Consider the following 21,092-nt stretch of genomic DNA (forward strand, 5'->3'; position numbering starts at 1 on the left):
CGAACAACAAACGAAAATGAAAGTTCATCAAAGCCCAAAACAAAACTAACCATGAAGGTGGGTTCAATGCCAAAATAAATCGTTGCTTATGAGGAAATGTTTATGTTCCAAAGAGTACATGTACACGAAACCAATTAGTCAAAATAAAAGAAAATCATACCCATAGTAGTTAATCGATGTGCATTTGTGTAAAGAAAAATTACTCATAATAGTCGTTGAAAGCTTCGTCTTATAAGGGTTTGAGTAGAGAAGAAGAAAAAACGCACAGAGAAAGTGAAGAAGAAATGTGCATGTGGAGGCTATTTTATTTTGCAAAATTTAACCTTGGAAACACATATTACCTCAATTATTTTATTAACCGAACCAATAATGGCAATATGGCTTTGGTTCTACTAAGAACTGCTACTTAAAGTCTTCTGAAAAAAAAGAAATATATATATATATATATATATATTTTAAGTTAATTTTGAAATTTGTTTCAAACTTTATGTCTCGGTTCGCGGTATAACTGAAGCATAAAGAGTCTATGGCGCCAATTTTCAAAACAACCAAGGTCATAGAGTTGTTCATAGGGCTACAAATTGAAAAGACAACATACAACGTCAGGATCCTATGGCAGCGATTATGCAATGAACTGAAGCCATAGTCCTTGCATAAAGCTCTGTTAGTTGAAAAGTCTTAAATTTCTCAAATTATCAGTTTCACGGGACTTGATGGCAGCAGTTCTATAAATAATCAATGTCATAGGCCTTACTCTGACATTAACATTAAAAGGTTTGCTTATCTGACACACCCTTTTAGGCTTCGGTTTTAATTTAACCGAGGCCAAAAACACCATGTCTTCGATTTTTGATGAACCGAGGTCTATATGTTCGCTAAAATTGCAAAATTGTCACTATACCTTTTTATGCTTCGGTTTTGTTGAAACTGAAACGTAATAGACACATTAGAAACCCTAATTTGTGCTAATGTTATGTTATTTTTGCAACGCTTCAAGAATTCATCACTAATAACGGAGGACATAATGAAAAAGATATGATAAGAGTGACCAACATATCTTCTGGAGTGATGGAATTAGGACCTAAGACCCATTATAGTAGCAATTTTACTTTTCTTCAGGACATTCGTTAGTTTAGTTTTAATTCTTTTAGTTTTGATAACTTTAGTTTTTAGTCTTAGTTTTCATTGGTTTATACTTTTAATCTTGAAACTGTATGCCGGAAACATTCAATACAAAAGGTTGTGCTGGTTTTTTGTTTTTTAGGTTTGGTAAAATTATAAAAACGAATAAATTATTAGAAAAAAAAGCTAGACGTCAAACCTTACATTAACATACGTCAATTAAGGTCGACTTTTACCATAGTCGACGTCAACCCCCTATTTCCATTGAAAAAATGTGCACTTAACAGTGTCCCCTCCTTTTGAGTGCCAAAGCATTCATAAAAAAGCGAGCTCAACATGCCCCTCTCCCACCGAGTGCCAAATTGTTCACAAAAAAGTACACCCCACATTCCTAGACGTCGATTTCCTTGGTGTCCATCGTTAATAAACATCAATTTGGCTTAGGACTGACATTATTCGATGATATTTTCTACTCCAATGTTAAATTGACGTTTCAAACTAAGACGTCAAAAATAAAAAATAACAAGCGTAAAGAACTATAAAAAACTTTTATAGTAGTGTTTACATATGTTTCCAAACTGAAACAAAAACAACTAAATTGCATATATCAAAATTCTGGTGTAAACGAAGAGGTACGAAAGAGAGGCAATATTATTCAAAATGCTTCCTTCGTTATCACAATTACATATAGTATTTTAGGATTATAATTAAGGTGAAACTCTACAACTTAAGCTAGATGAGCAAGAACACCCACCAAAGGTGCCATAGTAACAGTTGCTGGCTCAGCTAGTTGATAATCATCCCTACTATCTTGATAGTTATCATTTCCATCTGGACTCACAACTGCACCAACCAACACATTAGGGTTTGGTGCATCCTTATGGAACCATTCCTGAAATCCATCTTTGCATCCTACTGGAGTAGGATCTTTTCTGATTGATACAATTGACGCTCCTCTGTGATGAATTTTTTTTGGAAAATTTGACCCGTATCCAATCATGTAACTCATGCTTCTAGGGTTAGAACCCAAAATATAGTCAACCTATAAGGAAAACAAAAAAACACTGTTTACTACTAGAAATACATGATTGAGGATGGATAGACATATTTAAATTTATCGACGGATAAACTTAAAGATTTAATTTAAGAAGAGATGAAGTACCTGGGATCGAACAATAGAAGTGAGATAATCAGGACTGACAACACCACCACTGCAGTGGAGGGATGAACCCTTTGAAGATAAATACTTGGAATAAACAGACATCACAAATGTTGCAGTAGCAACGTATTGATTATTGTTCCATGGTAAGAACCAAAAGAGACCCCCTGCTGTTTTATGCACATTTTGGTGTGATTTCTGAGCACAGGAACATATATATTCCTCTGCCTGTGATCGGTATTGTGCCCATATCCCTGATTTCTCCACTTTACCATCTAAAACAAGCTGCATCACATTCAAAACAAATTACATCTATCAAGCAAATAGATTTCATGAAAAATAAAAGCAAAAAGTCAAAAAATATTGAATATTATTTATGATAATCGAATGATACCTTTGCTACAAGAATATGTGCACCCACGTACTTATCATCCCAACTAAACACTGATCTCACACCACCAGTATCTCTCACTCCTTCCAGATAATCAAGGTATTTCTTCATGTTGGTCGCACGATAAAGCCATGCAGCTCCCCACACCAATTCATCCTGTAATTAAAACAATCAAATAAATTTCCACGTTTTACATAATACAGTATAATATTTTATTACTTAAATATCAAAATAAAGTAATAAATATACATAATTTCATTTATACAGACCTCGAAGCCGCTACTGGAATATATTTCCCTTGCTGGTGTGATACTGTCTGAATACTTACCTCGATGAGTGTCTGCAAAGTCAAACAACTGCAAACAAAAACCATAAATTAAAAAATCAGTTATACTATGTAATATATAAATATATATTTTGTAATAGTATATTTAACTTTTTTTTGAAAATATAAAATATCTTCAACATAATAAATTATAGCTTACGTTTTGTAAAAGTTTTTTTAGGGTTATAATGTGTATACGAACCTGCGTTGCATGAAGTAACATGGTGGAGGAATACTTTTTATCGACGGATTGAAACGCTATGGAGGCAGCTGCTAAGGCGGCAGCTGTTTCTGCGACGAGATCGGAACCAGGATGCTGACGGTCGAGTTTGTAAGAAGTCCGAGGAGTTGTCATATCTTCCGGCCGCATCCAACAGGGATGATCGGAATTTGGATCTCCGATCTCGCCGTATAACACATCAGGACTTGTGTGTGCTTTAATCAAATAATCTGTGCCCCATTTGATGGCGCTGAGCGCGTTTTGGAGTTCCTTCTGCTGGGAAAGTTTGTCTTTGAACTCTATTGTGCTCCATGAAAGCATGGTTATGGTGAATGCCAGTGGAAACCCTAGCTTCAGGTTATCTCCGGCATCATAATATCCGCCCACAAGATCAATCTGCCGGAAAAATTATTAGTTAATAATTTGCGTAGAAAATATTTCTTGTCCAACAATTTTTTCAACTTAAAAGAAAAAAAATTGAGATTATAATAATAAAAAGAATAAATTAATTCAGTTCTTATTATGGACGCTATGTATAGTTTTCTTCTTTTTCCAAAAATCAGATATACACATTGAATTAATCTGTTATACATATAGTTTTCTATCAACTGTGTTCAATCTTATCACTCATGGGATAAAAAATTGTATGAGTTGATGAACCATAAAATAAAAATTATCATGAGATATTCAAGTTATGAAAATGTTTGGACTATTTCGTATGCGTTTTATGTTCTCGTTTTGAGTCAATGGATTAAATTTAGGAACAGACTGAATAATGAGTGAAGCTTTAAAAGAAAAAAGAAAACTGACATAAGGAAATAATGATAGTAAAAATCATAATGTTTGCATCAGATAAAAATATTTTTAAGTTAATTGTAACTTACGTCATGTTGAATGCGGTTTTACGCAGTGATTTTGTTCTTATTTTTATAATTAAGGAAACGTTAATAGTAATATTTAGGACAAAATCATTTTAAAACATTCAAAACAATTAGTATATCAATTGACAAATAACAAATAACAAATATTTCTATGTAATTATCACAAAAATAATTTAACGAACAATATTAATAAAACCATTTTTTTCAACAGCATATCGTTACTTCATCTAATAATTTATATATATATATATATTATTTTTATGGTATTATTAGAGATAATTATTTTAGTTAAAAAAACAATCAAATTAAAAATAATCAAATAAAAAATAATCAAAATTTGAAAAGACTTAAATGGAATACATTTTTATTAATTTTAAAAATAAATAGTTTTAGTAAAAAAAATATAAATAATAATTTTTCCGATATCTAGGATATTGTTTATTTAAAATTTATGTTTCCACTTTTAAAGGATACTATTAACTTTCAGTAAAATATTTTCTTTTAATCATATATATATATATATATATATATATATATATATATATATATATGTGTGTGTGTGTGTGTGTGGAAACTTTCAAATGAAATGAAATAAAATAAAAAGGTAAAATAGATATAAAAAAATATTACTCCAGCATCATGGCCATCTTTAAGTGCTGAATTTGCTCTCCAGGTGACTCTCTGATTGGGTGGCAATTTCCCTGAACGTTGGCCCTCAAAATACAGCAAACTATTTCTGAGTGCTTGTTTGTAATCATGATCATGAGCAGAGGCTACATGATCAATTTCGAAACAACAGAAAATGAGAACACTGAAAATGAAGACTCTGCTTTGAGTCATCACCATTGATTTCATATGACAACAAGGAAACAAATATTTGGTGTTTCTTCACACTTCAACATGCTCTACCCTATTTATAGCACAACCACCACCCTGCAAAATAATCTTAATTATCTCATTACTAAATATGTCAAACTTAATTAATATTTCTGACTACCAAATATAATATTTTTCCTGGTAACTCTTAAAAATATGAATTACAAATTACCCAGAGTAGTAACTTCCATTTTATTTTTATAATAATTTGACCTTGGATGAGATTATAAAACCATTTTTTTCTATGAATATTATAAAATGTTATAAGAATATTCAATTTTTTTTTCTGGTTTTATTATTAAGAATATATTAATTTGGACGAGCTTTATAGATATTTTTACAGGATAAAAAATAAAATAAATTTTTCATAAATTTAAATTAGTTTGTGTAAAGATAAAGGTAAAACTTTTGAATAATGCATAACTTAAGTAAGCTGAATATAAACTAATTTTAATTTTCCTTTCAAAAAGAAGTTTAAGAAAACTTGTCCAAATAACCATAGTTTTTCACCTTATTATAAAAATGTTCAAAATTTATAGTTTCATCAACATTATTCTTACTAATTTTGCACTAATCAACATCATTTTTATAACTAATTTTGCACTTATTAATATAACATCCTATTTAATAGTATAAAACTATTAAACAAATTTATAAATATGATAATGTATTTAATAGTATTATAATTACTAAACAAATTATTATAAATATCATAACTAACAGAGAAAAGACCATATAACTATTTTATTAGAGTCATCCATAAAGCATGCACGGGATATATAAAAAGTTATATATACACACTTAAAAATCATCTTCGTTACATGTATATCTGTAGAAACTGAAAAGTGCTTTGATGAAATAATTAATTTCACTATGACTTATTATGTATATTATATATAAATCATAAAACTAATTATTTGATATTTTACATTTGACTTTCCGATGTTTCAACTCAAATTAACTATAATAATTAATTATAAATAATATTTTTATCATTATTTTATTCTTTTTCTTCCAGTGTATGTTGCACTTCGATAATTGTTAAAAAAACACTGTTTTTTAATCACTAGTACAAAATGGGCTTTTAAACTCGCACAATAGGTCTCGGTTTACACCCAACCGCTGTCTATTCAGACACGGTGGCATTTTTGTAATTAATGAGACCTTATAGGCCTCGGTTCAGACTTGACCGGTGCCAAAAAGGGTTACCACTTCGGTTGTAAAAGCAACTGGTGCCTAATGAGTGATTTCTGACACAGTTTCTGACGCGGTTAAGAGGAACCCGAGGTAAAAGAAGTATACTGCACCGGTTGATAAGTAGAACCGAGGCGTATCAGCTTCTACTGCCTCGGGCCAAGAAGGACCGAGGCATATAACCCACAGATATTTTCACTCTCGTTCTCGCCTCCCCCTCGCGCCTCCCTTCCCTCACTCTCCCCTCCATCACTCTGGCGCTCCCTCCCCTCACTCTCCCCTCCATCACTCTCGCGCTCCCTCCCCTCACTCTCCCCTCCATCACTCTCGCGCTCCCTCCCCTCACTCTCCCCTCCATCACTCTCGCGCCTCCCTCCCCTCGCTCTCGCCTCCCTCCCCTCTCTCACGCTTTCTTCTTCAACGCAAGAAATCCACGGTGCCGCCTCCCCCGCAGCTTCTCGTCGCCCCTCTGCTGCAAGCTCGCCCCTCCGCCGCGTGCTCGCTCCTCAGCCGCGTGCTCGTCCCTCTCTCACGTTTGTTCTGTGTATGTGCAATTAGGGTTTTTTCTGCAGGTTTCATCTAATTTGGGGATTTTTTCATCTAATTCGCGATTAGAGTTTCCATCTAATTTGGGGATTTTTTCTACAGGTTTCATGGACGAAGTATGAGGAGGTTGTTGGAGATGAAGGAACTCACGATTTGGCTCACGGTGGTGATGGTGGGTTTTGGTGGTTGGATGATTGATGAAGGCATTGCGTGAGGAGGATGAGATTGCTGGTGTGAGGTGTTTTTTGCAGGTCTGTAAATTTTTTATGATGGACGAAGAAGATGGTGGTTCTCAAATTGGGTGGCGGGGTGATTCTCGCGAAGGACGAAGGTGGTCGGTGTTTTGGGTGGTCTGATGTGAGAAAGATGGTGGTGGTCGGCGGGGGGAAACCTTGGCAGCGTGAGAAAGTCGGATGGTGGTCGGCGGGGGAAACCAAGAAGACCATACTACCTCGGTTCTCCTTGAACCGAGTTGTAATCCTGTCATACTACCTCGGTTCTCCTTGAACCGAGTTGTAATCCTGTATCGTTTTTGTCTCGGTTCATAACCGAGGCATAAAATCGTAGACTTTTTACCTCGTCTACATACGCATCGGGTTAAGAACCGGTGCCTATAAGCTAAAATAACCGGTGCCATTGTCTTTAATTGTACTAGTGAATATCAGTTCCTCGTATATTTATAATGTGAGAGGGTAGTTTATATATAATAAGAGTATTTTTTTTAAGATTGTCTATAACATAGGATTTATAAATTTTTTATATTTTAAAGTTTAACCAACAACCATAAACGAAACTATTATTTTGAAAATATTATCTTAGAGAAATAATATCATTAAATGAAAAACATTTTATGAAACAAGTCTTACGACATTTAAATGAATAAAGAAAAACTTTAATAAATTGCTGAGACCAAGTGATATTCTAGTAGATGCAATATTATTAAAAGATTATTTATTATAAAAAGGTCATTGCATTATATTTTAGTTAACGTGTTATTAAATGATATTTAAGTAAATGCATTAGTGTAATAATTGACACATCATTAAATGATATTTTGGCAAACTCATCAATATGATATATTTACTAAAGGTATTCTTTATGTAACTTTCTAAACAATGCAATGATGTGCTAAAGCTATAAATAGTGCTCCAAAAACAATATGTTGAGTAACACTTTTCTAAATGCACTCTCATACTAAACAAATATTACTAAACGTCTTTAAAAGGTTAAACGATACCTTGACACAAAATGATATTTTTATCCAACAATGAAACCTTTATGTATCAGTAGTACCTAATATTTTTTCAAAAAGTGTTTAAACTACATGTATAGAAAAATTGACAAAGTTGTTTTGAAAACGCAATACAAAACATTAAATACACAACATTTCAATCAACAAAAATAATAAGAATAAGAACATATATGTCAATATACATTTCTACTTTACTTTGTGTAGATATGTCTATTACAAGTATCAACATGCTCCATATCAGAAGTAGAGGTTAGAAACAAAAAAAACATTCATGGAGTATTCTCTCCATGAAAAATCGTGTTGAAGATTTCACACAACCTATGTTTGGTCTGACATGTTGACTTCATATGGTTACTATCTACAAAAAGGCTACGAAGATATGAAGATTGAAGACAAAAATTATCTAATAGATTTTTTCCCATGAAGCTTATAATTAGAAGATCCCTTGGAAAGAAGAAAAAAAAAGAAAGAATAAGCATACAAATAACGAAAAGATTAAAGCGAAACTCACACTCGTGCAAGAATAAAAATTCTAAAAATACACTCTCAAGCTTCATAGAGTCATAAGCTTACATCGAGAAGAAGAGAGAAAATCCTACAAGGTTCACTAGATTGAGTTGTATTGTATGTTAGTATTGTGAAACTTAATTTAGTCTCACATCACTTAATACTATGAGATGTTGTTCTCTTTTTAACTATATAAAAACTTTCTGTAAAGCTTGAAAGATACACCGAACATAAAAATACGTCCTAGTGTAGTCATGGATGTAGGCATTTATACAATGAACCACGTTAAATTCTTGTGTCGTTTATTTCTCTCTTTCATCTTTTATTGCTTTGTTCATAACATTGTAAACACATAATCTCATTGAGAGTTATTATCTAAGACTTGTAAACAATCTGATTTATTATACATTCTGAAAAGAATTCAAACACTTAATAGTTAGCTTAGTTAAGTTAACCATTTATAAACAGTGCAATTGCTTATGAAATTAACCATTGATAAACGATCTTGTCATCAGACGCTATTTTCTTAAGAATTGTCTTTTTTAATTGCTGCAGTCTTACTAAACGCTTAAAAAACATTCTATCTCTAAACATTATGGTTTAAACAATACCTTATAAATCAAGCGTGTAACAATCTATATGAATCGTCTAACCGTCAATACTTATAATTTATATATATATATATATATATATATATATATATATATATATATATATATATATATATATAATAATTTAAGATTATTTTAATTAATATGAAATTCTTAATACATCTTTTACTTTAAAAAGTAAAAAATAAACATCTCAAATGTTGTGGAAATAGATAGTTGTAATAAGAGTTGAATAATAAATTATACAATGACCAGATGAATATCTAATGTTTTGGAATGATTGGAATAGCTAAAACAGGTTGAGCCTTCTCCAAGGTGAGTCCAAAGTTTTCATCCATGTTCATATCCTCTGGTTGAATATCCTGAAGCTCCCAATCAAAGGAATTGATGAACAATCCCAACATCAAGAACACCAACCTTATGGCCAATGGCAAACCAGGGCATATTCTCCTCCCACCACCAAATGGGGTAAGCTCAAAACTCCTTCCTTTGAAGTCTATTTCTGATTCCAAAAACCTCTCAGGCCAAAACAATCTAGGTTTCTCCCACAAATTAGGGTCCCTTCCTATGGCCCACACATTAATCAACACTTGTGCACCCTTTGGAATTGTGTATCCATGCATCTCAAATTCCACTTCAGCTTTTCTGGGTAGCAAAAGTGGAACTGCAGGGTGCAACCTGAAAGTCTCTTTCACTATTGCCTGCAAATAAGGGAGTTTCGCTATGTCTGACTCTTCCACAAGGTTATCTTTTCCTATAATCCTCTCTAACTCTTCTTTTGCCTTTGACATAACATGTGGGTTGTGAAGTAACTCAGCCATTGCCCATTCTACCGTAGATGTCACTGTATCAGTTCCTGCCACAAACAAATCCTGACAAAATACACATTTTCGCACGGTTAGTCCGGACAAAACCATAAACCAGAAGACTTTTATTTAAGCCTACAAAAATTTTTCTGTCATTTTCACAAACAGGTTGGGTCCACCTTGTTTTTCACCCTTTTTCTCTTAATGGGTCATCAATTCCCTGTCCATAGTTTTCAACCCAATGTTCCTCTTCAAGGCAGGGCCAACCATTACTGATAAAGATCAGAAGAATCACTGGCGCCTGTTTTTTTATAATGATTTGATAGGACAAATTTCTTTAAATATTTTATCAAAGAAAATATAGAAAAAATAAACTAGATGTAATGAATTTATAAAGATTTTGTCACATAATGTTTTGTGTACAAGTTAATTTTAATTTATGAAAAAGATATTTTATTATTTTTGTTGCATGTGGCTAGAAACTTGTACTAACAAATTCACATACTCTGTTCTTTTCTCTCAATAAGCAAAGTTCAAGAATATAGATGCACATGGTATGATTTTTCAATCAAATTTAAAGTTTTATTTTACTAATGAGTTTTATTAAATGCATCACTTATTACAAAAATAGAACATTAGATATGATTATAGAATATTAGCAAAAGTATCCTCTTTCTGTATGTAAAAGTTTTTTTCATATATTTCTTAGGTTAAAACATGTACAAAAACCTTCAATATTTTCTTCTGCAGGTAAGAAAGTAAAAAGGGAGAACAGTACAAGGAAAATAAGAAAATAAGTATTATTGAAGATATAAGAAAGTTTAAGTGCAGGAAAAGGAAAATACCAATGACAAACGTTGAATCTTAACTATGTCCATCTTATGTTGAGCATCGTTGAGCATGGCATCCAACATGTCCTTTTTGGTGCAGTAACCAGCAGCATCTTTTCTCAGTTCCAACCTTTTGTGAATCAAGCTCTTGAATATGTTCAAAAGCTTCGAAAAGTAGCTTCCTGTGCGTCTTCTGATTCCATGAGGGTCGATCATCTTCAGCACTGGGAAACAATCAGCCAAATTTGGCCTTCCAACCTCTTTCATGATGTTGGTCACCAACTCCTTCATCTCCCCAGCTTTTTCAGCCGACTGAAGGAAATCCTCTGAGTAGATTGTGTTTGACAGCTGATTTATTGTCGTCTTGAAAGCCAACCTGAAAAATACGGTTCAAAGACAGAGAAACAGATTGAAAATAAACAAGACACATGAAAAAATCAAAGAGAAAATTATGTAGTTGATGTTAATATGATCAAAACCTCACAAAAAGTAAAATTACACATTTGAAAAGGAAACAATTTTCCTAACTAATTTTATGTGTGTGTGTGTGTGTTTGATACATATACAAACCTTCCAATGTTCACAGGTTCACCCTTCAAGCTGCTACGATGAATGTCACTGTAAAGCTCTCGAACCTTCTTGCTTCTGAGTCCCTGAGTGGCGTCCAAGTTCTTGTTGGAGAACAAGAGTTCATTGCACAGCTTCCTCAGCTCCCTCCACTGTTGTGAAACTGGCATGAAGGGCAAGCTGAAGTGGTCATGGCTGGAACCTCTCATTGCATCAGGGATCTTTCTGTTTGAGAGAAAGTGATCATGGATTTGGAGCACCCCTTTGGCTGCTTCTGCTGAGGACATCACGATGGTGGTCTCTTGGCCCAGTTTGAGGCTCATTATTGAGCCATGAATGTTGGCCAGGGTGGCCAGGGTTTGGTGGGGCTTGGCACCCAGTTGGAGGAGATTTCCCACAAGAGGAAGACCTTTAGGGCCTGGTGGAAGGTTTGATTTGCTTTTGTTTGGAGTGAAAAGTGATTTGAGGGCTTTCAGAAAGGTGATGATGGTGATCAAAAGGACTGTGAAAGTGAAGAACAATGTTGAGTTTGTCTCCATCTCATATGTTGTGTAAGAGAAAGTGCAGCAGATCCAGCAGAGTAACTTGTATAATTCAGATCTCATTCATTGTTTTTCGGTATATAATATATATGATTGAGAGTTGTGGTAAGTTTATGATATTTTAGGGTGTGTTTGGACCACCAGTAGATTCGATGAACTGAAAGGAAAAAAGAATAGAAATAAAAAGTGAATGGAAGTAAAAAGAAAAATCATAACTGATTTAATTGATGTGATGAATTAAATAAATTTTCTAATTCATGACTATGTAAAATTATTATGTTACTCTTGTCTTCAAAATGAATCTACTTTTTTATGTTGCTACTACTTCAGTTTGGTTAAATTGATTTTCTTGTTATGATCCGGGTATATGTAATTTTGAATTATCTGATACTACGTACTGCAAAGATAATATAATTGAATTGATGCAAGTGTCACACTTGACTACATAATTAAAATTAGACAATGGTAGAAGAAGATAATATACAACTCCAAAGTTAAATTATAATAATTGAAGTAAAAGAAAAGAAAAGACAACTAAAATAACGTGTGTAGTTACTTTAAGGAGTTTTGAATACTAATAAAATATTTAATTATTTTTTTTTATGTACCGTCTCAAAACCTCTCATAACACGTTTAATTTGTCCGTTTGGTTCTGTTCTGATATCTACAAGATTATGATCACTGCTTGGTGTGTCTTGATCGTTAAAATATCGTTTATCATGTTGTTTGACCCCAACATGTTGTAAAACATCATTATCATTAATTATATTAGATCTTTTCAATGTTCTTTCACTAAAAATGACCACTAAGGTAATTCGTAAATAAATAAATAAGTCTATAAACATGTGTAATAAAAATGGACATTTATTATTGTCTGATTCAATAGCTAAGTTAAAAATATATAAGATTTAGTAAAAAATTTTAAATCTTTTTATTTTATTACAAAGTAATCAAAATTTATGTCGAGTTATATTCATGTATTATAATTAAATTTTAGCAATTTGATGGTAGTATATTTATCAGTTAAGTATTGTTCTAATAAAAATATAAACTTATGGTTCATGTTGATTTTAGAAATACAATTAATATTGTTTAAGGAATATTCACTCTTATAAACACTAATATACTTAATATTTATAAAGATCATAACTCTCTTACTCACTTGAACATTGAAGAGTTTTTTACAAGTCAATTTTTCCTCTCTCAACAGTAAGGAGACCCTTTCTAGACAACTAGAGCTCTCAAAATCACACTTAGGATTCTGTCATTTGTATGCAAGTTCACAATTAAGACCTTTATAAGATCATTTAGCACCCACATGGGCCCTCGGTAAAACGTTTCCCCGACCTAGCCTCCTATATATGATCACTAGTCGAAGGTTCTCACAACTCTCCCACACGATGGAAGTCAACCGTTTGACAATCCTTTAGCAAGTACAGATGTTCATACAACAACATGATGAACAACACAGGCAACATGACGTCGAGCTTGAAGCCCTACGCACCTAGCAACAAACGAACCAAAAAAAGCTCCAACAAAGGTTGACCAACCTTAAGAACGAGAGGTCATCCCTCTAACCTCGCCTTTATCCCAAGAAAAGGATGACTGGAATTCTCAGACGAGAGACAACCTGCCAACTTGACGGGATTCAAGTGGGAGCTAGGATCGCTCTCCTCAACGCATAGCTCAAGAAGATTAGACAAGTAAGTCGAGCATAGAGCGAAAGGAACCTGAGGACGTTCTCGCCACTCCGATCGTGACAACGCTGATCTCGAAAGACACCAAAATAGGTAAACCCAACGTAAAATAAAGAAAAATCGCAGACACTCTCATCAATCCAAATAAGAGTATGCACAAACATCACAACCGAAATGCAAAATCAATGGAGTATCGGAATTTCACAATGATCTCAACAGACAAATAGACCAACATAAATAACAAGTTGTCTAGATATACGAAAAATCCTCAAAATAGATGATAAAAACATAAACTCAATATTATATATCTTTGATATACAAAGAAATATAATTTTCACCAGTTATATTTCAAATTAGTCAGAACCAATTGATCTACAAGTTTCATTTTTATTTTTGTCTTGTTAATTTTACTATAAAGGTAATCAACATCTCTGTCACTTTGAAATTTAAACAAATCACTCTAATGAGATCTCGCGGACTTTAAATCCAAATTTCAAGTTGTTGTGTAAGTAAAGACACGTAAATTATTATCAATTATTATATTATAGTCAAAATATATAACTAAGTATCTTTAATTCACAAATCCTATAATTTTAAAAGGACATCAACTTTAGATGAATAACGCGAAACTTATGCAAGTGGGAAAGGTATTTCTTCAAAACCAAAGCATTTTTTTTCTTTCTCCTCTATGTATTACTTTCTAACCTTTATCAAAAGTCAACTTGTCTTAATAACTAAGCACGTTTTTCTTCAAATTAACAGAAGCAATCACCCACTTTCACGTCAAATCCTTCTCATTTTTCTCAAATTTCCTCTCATTCCTTTTACCTTATAGTCCCCCAAAAGATCTCAAAATAATATAAACTATCCTGAAAGCTTCTGCACAAAAAAATAAAATAAAAAAACTAATCCCTATAGTACTTTTAACCAAATGAGTTATATAAATATAATTCATCATTTTACTCATTTTTTTAAATAAAAATTTTAAACTTAATATATATATATATATATATATATATATATATATATATATATATATATATATATATATATATATTATTTGAAATTCACTTCGACTATAATAATGTCAAATTTAAAGTAGAGTTATCAAACGGGCCACCTGGCCCGATCCGGTCCGGTACACCACGGGTTAGTTACTTAGTGAGTCAACTCAATCCGAATCATTTATTAGCGAGTCAGAAAAATTCAAACACGGCCCGACCCACCACGGATTGATGGGTAAACGGGTTGACTCACTAATTCACTTAATTACAATTTTTTTAAAATAAAAAAAATTACAAACTTTCTATAATTCAAATCTAAACAAATTTCACTCCCAAATTTCACTCCCAAATTTCACTCACAACATGAGTGTTTAATTAATTATGAAAATAAGAAATTTAAAAAATTTTTTCAAGAAAAAAAAAATAAATATTTTTTTATAAAATTAAAATTTAATAAAATAAAATTAGGTAGGTGGTGGCCCACCACGGGTTCAACCTGCATGAGCCGGGTTTAAATGAGCCGGATTGAAATCTGACGCGCATAAAAAAAATATAATTTTTTCAAACCCAATCCGACTTGAATCCGTGATGGGCTGGATTGGCCCACAGGTTGTGACCCATTTTGACAACTATAATTTAAAGTATATAAATATATACAAATTTTACTTTACAACTCAATTTTATAAGTTTGAGTTAAATTTATAATTTACTTTTTAACATGAGTTTAAAATCATTGTTAAAATGTATTTTAACCAGATTTGTTGTTTTTTTTAAATATATTATTTTATTTATTATTAAAAATTCCACGTCAACTAAAAATAAAATAAATTAAAAATATATAAATGGATGAAACCTTATCTTATAAATAAATTATAAAATTAAGTTAAAATTCATTTACTAAGATATATTATTCGTAGTAAATTAAAAATATCTAAAGTAGCCATTGATAAACACATATAAGACTGGGAAACTCAAAACCATAGCCATTTAGGAGGCGCAGACATGAAGAATCTCACATGGATGAGCTCTTGAGAACTGTAAAAAAAAAGATGAATACAATCAAGAGGTTATCTGCTATGGATGTAGAAAATCAGGGTACATGAAAACATATTGTCCAAAGTTGAAGAAGTCAAAAGTGAAATAAAAAATAAGAAAAATATGACAACTACGTGAGGAGACTCAAACTCAAGCTTAAGCATCATACAATATTTTAAAATTATTTTGTGGCCATAAAAATACAACAATAAATATTAGAAAGAAAAAAAATCTCATTAAATGGTTTTAGTCTTGTATGTCTTGATCAATGTTTCGATATTAAAATAATATCTTCTTACATTACAAACCACCTTTCATATTGAACTTCTCAAGAGAGGACTTGATCAACATAATTGAAGGAAAGGTAAGAGCATAATTATTAATATTCTAATACTTTCTAATTCATATTCCTAGCTCAAACTTGTACTTTGTAATAGAATATTAATTGTTTAATTATGATGAAACTTCTACTTCTAATCAAATATTAATTGTTTAATTATGATGAAAGTATGCGTGTTTAGTATCACGGGGCCTATGAAATATGGTGTGACCCATATTCTCTGAATGGGTCTTAAAGCCTCCTTCTAGTGGTATTAGATTTATTTAACTGTTTCACTTCTCCCCTTAATTTATTCATTAATTCACTTGTTTTTGGATGACGACTAACATAAATATTATAAGTTTTTCATCAAAGTGCACATTCTTTTCATAAATTATTGGAATAAGTAGTTTTTGAGAATACAAATTTTTATCGTTGGAGAAAATATAACACCCAAGAAATATTTTATAAAAATATTTATAATATTGAATATTTTATTATAATGTAAAATTATAGGAAATTTTAATTTAGTTAAAAGTTTTAAAAAATGAGCTAAGTTTAAGATAATATTAAAATTTGTGCATGAGAATTAAATTAATTATATTTACACATGGTGTTAAAAAATTATTAAGTTTTTACATAAATATTAAAATAGTTTTACATATTAAAATAATATTAATATTTGAACATGGGAATTAAATTAATATTAAAAGTTTACATACGGGTATTAAAATATTATTAAAAAATTTCACATGGATATTAAAGTAATAGTTTAAATTTGACTATAAAAGGAGAATGCTACATAAATGAAAAAAAAAAAGTGTGAAACTAATATGCAAAATTCTTTTAAGAAAACTTAGTGATATTAATAACCATCTGTTAATATTATGAATTTAATTTCCAGGCACAAATTTTAATATCACTTTTTTAACTAAATTAAAATTTCCTATGGTTTTATATTAATTATAATAAAGTATTTCAATATTATAAATAATTTTTATGAAATGTTTTCCTACTCTTGAATTATAGCACTGTCGAGATTCTCACCTCCTATATCTTCTACTCTTGTATTTGCACACGATCATCCAAAAACAAATACATTTAAAAAATGAAAGGATAAGCTAAAATTTGATTTAAAAATTTAAGGTTTTAAATAAAAAGATAATAAAATTAACAAGTAAATAACTGCACAAATTACAAATAATAGAAAATAACCAATTTCATATCTATAAATTTAGAATATAACTACACCACTTTTATAATTCATACAACCAAAATTTAAAGCTCGGTTTCTAATAAACTCGTTCATATCTTAATTAACCATAAACAGAATCTTCGAAAAATCGATGTATAAATTAGTATAAAAAGATAGTGCACCTATCATTTATAAATTTATAAATTCTTTTGTATAAAAAATTGAACCACATTATATGCTAGTGTAAATTTAAATCTACTTGAGAATGGTTATTACCAACCTTTTAGATATAAATCTTCCTCAACTCACCCAACTAGTTATTTCATCTATATGATTGTAATAAGTAGCAAAGGTAGGATGATGTGCAACACACATCTAGTGTTATTTATACACCATAACATGATTATACACAAAGTACATTTTCCCCTCTCAAGAAAGACTACACATTCACACATTAATCCTTTTAACTCATATTTCATGAAGCCACACACATACATCATTTAAGTCAATGGAAATATCAGTCACTCAACACCTAAATTATCAAATTTAAGAGTTTACGTAAACTTGTGAGAGCTTAATAAACTCATAAGAGTTTACTTTACATGAAAACAAAAATTATATGAATAACATATTAATTCAAATAAACTCATAAAATTATATAGCTTCAAAATCCTCCATTGTTCCAACAAGATGATGTTTGAATCTAAATATGCATTCACTCACAATCTTGGAGCAATGGTTATATTTAACTTTTCTTCCATTACCACTAATATCAAATTCATGTTTCTATCCAATGTCTGACTGGTTTTTCGGAGCATTTTTACTTGGTTTAATACCAATTTTGGTTCCTAGTTTCATTAGGTGTGTTCAAAGTGGTTAGGGTTCCTTTGTGTTTTAATTTGTAGGTTTATTTGTGGTTGTATGTAGCTCGATGATGGTGGCAGCACAATTTGAGAGTTTTGTTGCCGTGCGATTTCATGGTGGAAGAGGGTGGTTGCATGAGAATAGTGTTGCTCGAAGGTTGAAGGAGAATAGTGGTTTGCGGTGGTGCTCGCGAGGTTCTTATGAGTGCGATTTGGTTTCTAACGGAGGCAAAAGTCGCAAGAGATTGATTCGCAAATTTGGGGGTTCTCATGGTTGACGATTTAGGGTTTCTGAAATTTGGAGAATTAGGATTTCTAGAAATTAGGGATTTAGGGTTTGTTGCAGGTAATGGAGGATTTGTGGTTGATGGAAGAACGAAGGAGCTCTCACACGAAATTGAAATAAATTTCACCAAATTGGAGTTATTCATTAAAATTGAAACCAATTTCACCAAATTGAGGTTATTCGCCACAACGACTTTGCTTAATTCAGAGAAGAACTTCCACGAATCCTAACCCTTTCCTTTTACTCGATAACTTCAACTTTTAACATTTTCACATCAATAAACCTGACGTTGCCAAGTCAATTGACTTGAGTCTACCACACAATCAATAACTATGGACAATTCATTCACTTTTTGCTAGGGTGGGCATTACACCATTAGAATTTTTAACGGGTAAGCAAAAAGGACTAATTTGAAACTTTTTTACAATATATGGGACCGTTATGAACTTCTAATAAATAGGAGGACCACTTTGAACACACCTAATAAAATTAGGGACCAAAATTGATATTAAGCCTTTTTACTTGTACTTTTAATATATAAAGATGCACTTGGATTAATATCCACTGATTTTGATGCAATTTTAGCATAATGGTCTAACTTTTTCACTACAAATAAAAAATTAAACAATGCAGCAATTAAAAACAATTTGAAATTAAAAGCAGAGAAGGCCAGACCAATGCAAACAAATGAGGGGCTGAGAATTAAAAAGTGAAAGAAAGGAGGGGCGGAGAAATAAAAAAGTGAAACAAAGGATGACTTAAGAAATTAGAAAGAAACCATTTGCAACAATTATTTTCACTTACACAAACAAAGGAAATGAGTGTCGAACAATTCCAACGACCACAACAAACACTAGATCAATTCCAACAACCACGACAAACACAACAAGGGAAGTGTGACACCCGGGCACGGAGACGAGGGCGGGGAGTGACGCCGGTGCAAGAAGCATGGTGCAGGGGGCACAGACAAGGAGCGGCTCCTGGCAGCTTCGGGTGGAAGGGGTACATGGATGAATCGAACATACACCGGAATGAGAGGGATTTGGAGACTGTATAGGTATGGGACTATACAGTTGAAGGATAGCTTAAAGGAATTGATTTGACTACTCATATCACCAAAATGCATTTACTTTTCGGTAGCCTAACTCATAAGAACTCCATGGTTAAGCGTGCTTAGCCTGGAGTAATTCTGGGATGGGTGACCTTCCGGGAAGTTTTCCTGGAAAGTGTGCGAGTGAGGACAAAGCACACTGGAAAGCCTGGTGGTGATCTGTGGGGGCAGTCAACGGTCCCTGTGAGTTGCCGGGGCGTTACAGGAAGACTTGATCCACTGCGAGTGCGAAACAGTGCGACAAAAGAGGAAGGTGCAAGAGTGTGAAACAATGTGACCCATTACAAGTGCGAAACAATGCAACAAAAGAGGTGAGGCATGACCACGTTGACGGTGAGATGGTGGTCGACAACAATAATGAATGTGACAATAATTGACATAAGTCGCAAACGACTTAAAGAAGAGCATCAGGAAACGAAGGAAGAAGACGAGTTTCGTAAGTGAACTAAATCATAAATTCCTAATTTAGTAAGCCCTAAAAACAAAGTCATTTTCAATTGAAAAATAAATCACGAACTCACCCAATTGAAAGCAAGCTCGCAATTTAGATCTGCCCACCAATTATACACCAAATCTAAGTTTGCTTACAAGTTAACTCATAAGCATTGAATGAGCACATAAACTCACGAGTTCAATAATCATGCTCAACACATAATTTAATTCAATGAAAACATTAGTCCCACCTCATTTGCTTTCCATTAATTACCTCATTTGCTTTCCATTAATTACATCTAAACGAAAAAAAATATTTATTTACCTCAAAACACCAAAAAATATATTTTTACATTAAATTAAAATAATTAAATAAAAATAAAATACGAAAAGAATCAAATTAATTTTGTTATTATAGAAAATGTTACGCACTAAATAAGAACATAAATCAAAATTGTCAGTAATCTAAACTACAATAATCTTAGGTAAAAAACTGTTTTAACTACAACTCTACAATAAACAATTGAATAGTCAAACATAAAGAACCATGTTTTTAGAATTAATTGTTAAAATTTTAGCTTTAATTCAACTAGTAACGAAAAAAATCCTAATTTTTTTAATTTGATTGCATTAGGTCAGCTAATCTTCTAATGTTTAGCTTTTTCTTTAATGAAAATTCATTGTTGAGTTCAAAATATACATTAGATAATTTTAACACAGGTAACCTAATCCCATAATTAAAATCCCTAAGTCAAACAAACCAATAGTTCGAACACCACAACAGATCTCCATTTCATCAATTTAAACATTAAATCATTTATCAAATTTACGACATAACAAAATTAAGCTTAAAACGTTAAATCAATTTTAAAAAAATTATAGCCTTTTCCTTACCAATGAAATGATAGGAAATGCAAGTAAGTTGTATCTTCAACACCTTTTCTTTCAATTACTTAAAAGTTAAATTCTCCTTTTTATAGCCAAATTTTACTTTTATTTTAATATCTATGTGAAAATATTATTTTAATGTCTATGTGAAAATATTTTAATATCCATGTGTACATATTGTTAATTTAATTTTCATATACAAATTTTAATATTTATTTTTTAACTAAATTAAAATTTTCCTATGATTTTAATTATAGTAAAATATTCAACATTATAAATATTTTTATAAAAAAATTTCTGGTCTTACATTATATTTTTTCGGAAGTTATCATTTAAGTTATAATTTCTATATTTTATGGAGTGGTCACACTTTTTTAATTACTATATTTTTTTAATTTATATATACATATATATTGTGTTAAATATAAAACTG

General features: G+C 31.6%; 2 protein-coding genes across 2 annotated transcripts; both read right to left on the reverse strand.

Annotated features, from left to right (window-relative positions):
* Positions 1 to 1,849: 1,849 nt before the first annotated feature.
* Positions 1,850 to 7,201, reverse strand: LOC108334981 (endoglucanase 13). The gene is made up of 7 exons (XM_052870073.1): positions 7,042 to 7,201; positions 4,729 to 4,871; positions 3,200 to 3,613; positions 2,942 to 3,028; positions 2,676 to 2,828; positions 2,285 to 2,566; positions 1,850 to 2,164 (listed from the first exon to the last, which is right to left on the reverse strand). Exons 1-7 carry the CDS (start codon positions 7,199 to 7,201, stop codon positions 1,850 to 1,852), a joined length of 1,554 nt encoding a protein of 517 aa, XP_052726033.1.
* A 2,061-nt stretch (positions 7,202 to 9,262) lies between these two features.
* Positions 9,263 to 11,892, reverse strand: LOC108335306 (geraniol 8-hydroxylase). Its single transcript, XM_017571294.2, has 3 exons — positions 11,291 to 11,892; positions 10,736 to 11,096; positions 9,263 to 9,956 (listed from the first exon to the last, which is right to left on the reverse strand). The coding sequence occupies exons 1-3, from the start codon at positions 11,890 to 11,892 to the stop codon at positions 9,348 to 9,350; spliced, it is 1,572 nt and encodes a 523-aa protein (XP_017426783.2). The 3' UTR covers positions 9,263 to 9,347.
* Between the last annotated feature and the right edge of the window lie 9,200 nt (positions 11,893 to 21,092).

This window comes from Vigna angularis, chromosome 10, assembly GCF_016808095.1.
Source record: "Vigna angularis cultivar LongXiaoDou No.4 chromosome 10, ASM1680809v1, whole genome shotgun sequence".
Lineage (NCBI taxonomy): Eukaryota > Viridiplantae > Streptophyta > Magnoliopsida > Fabales > Fabaceae > Vigna > Vigna angularis.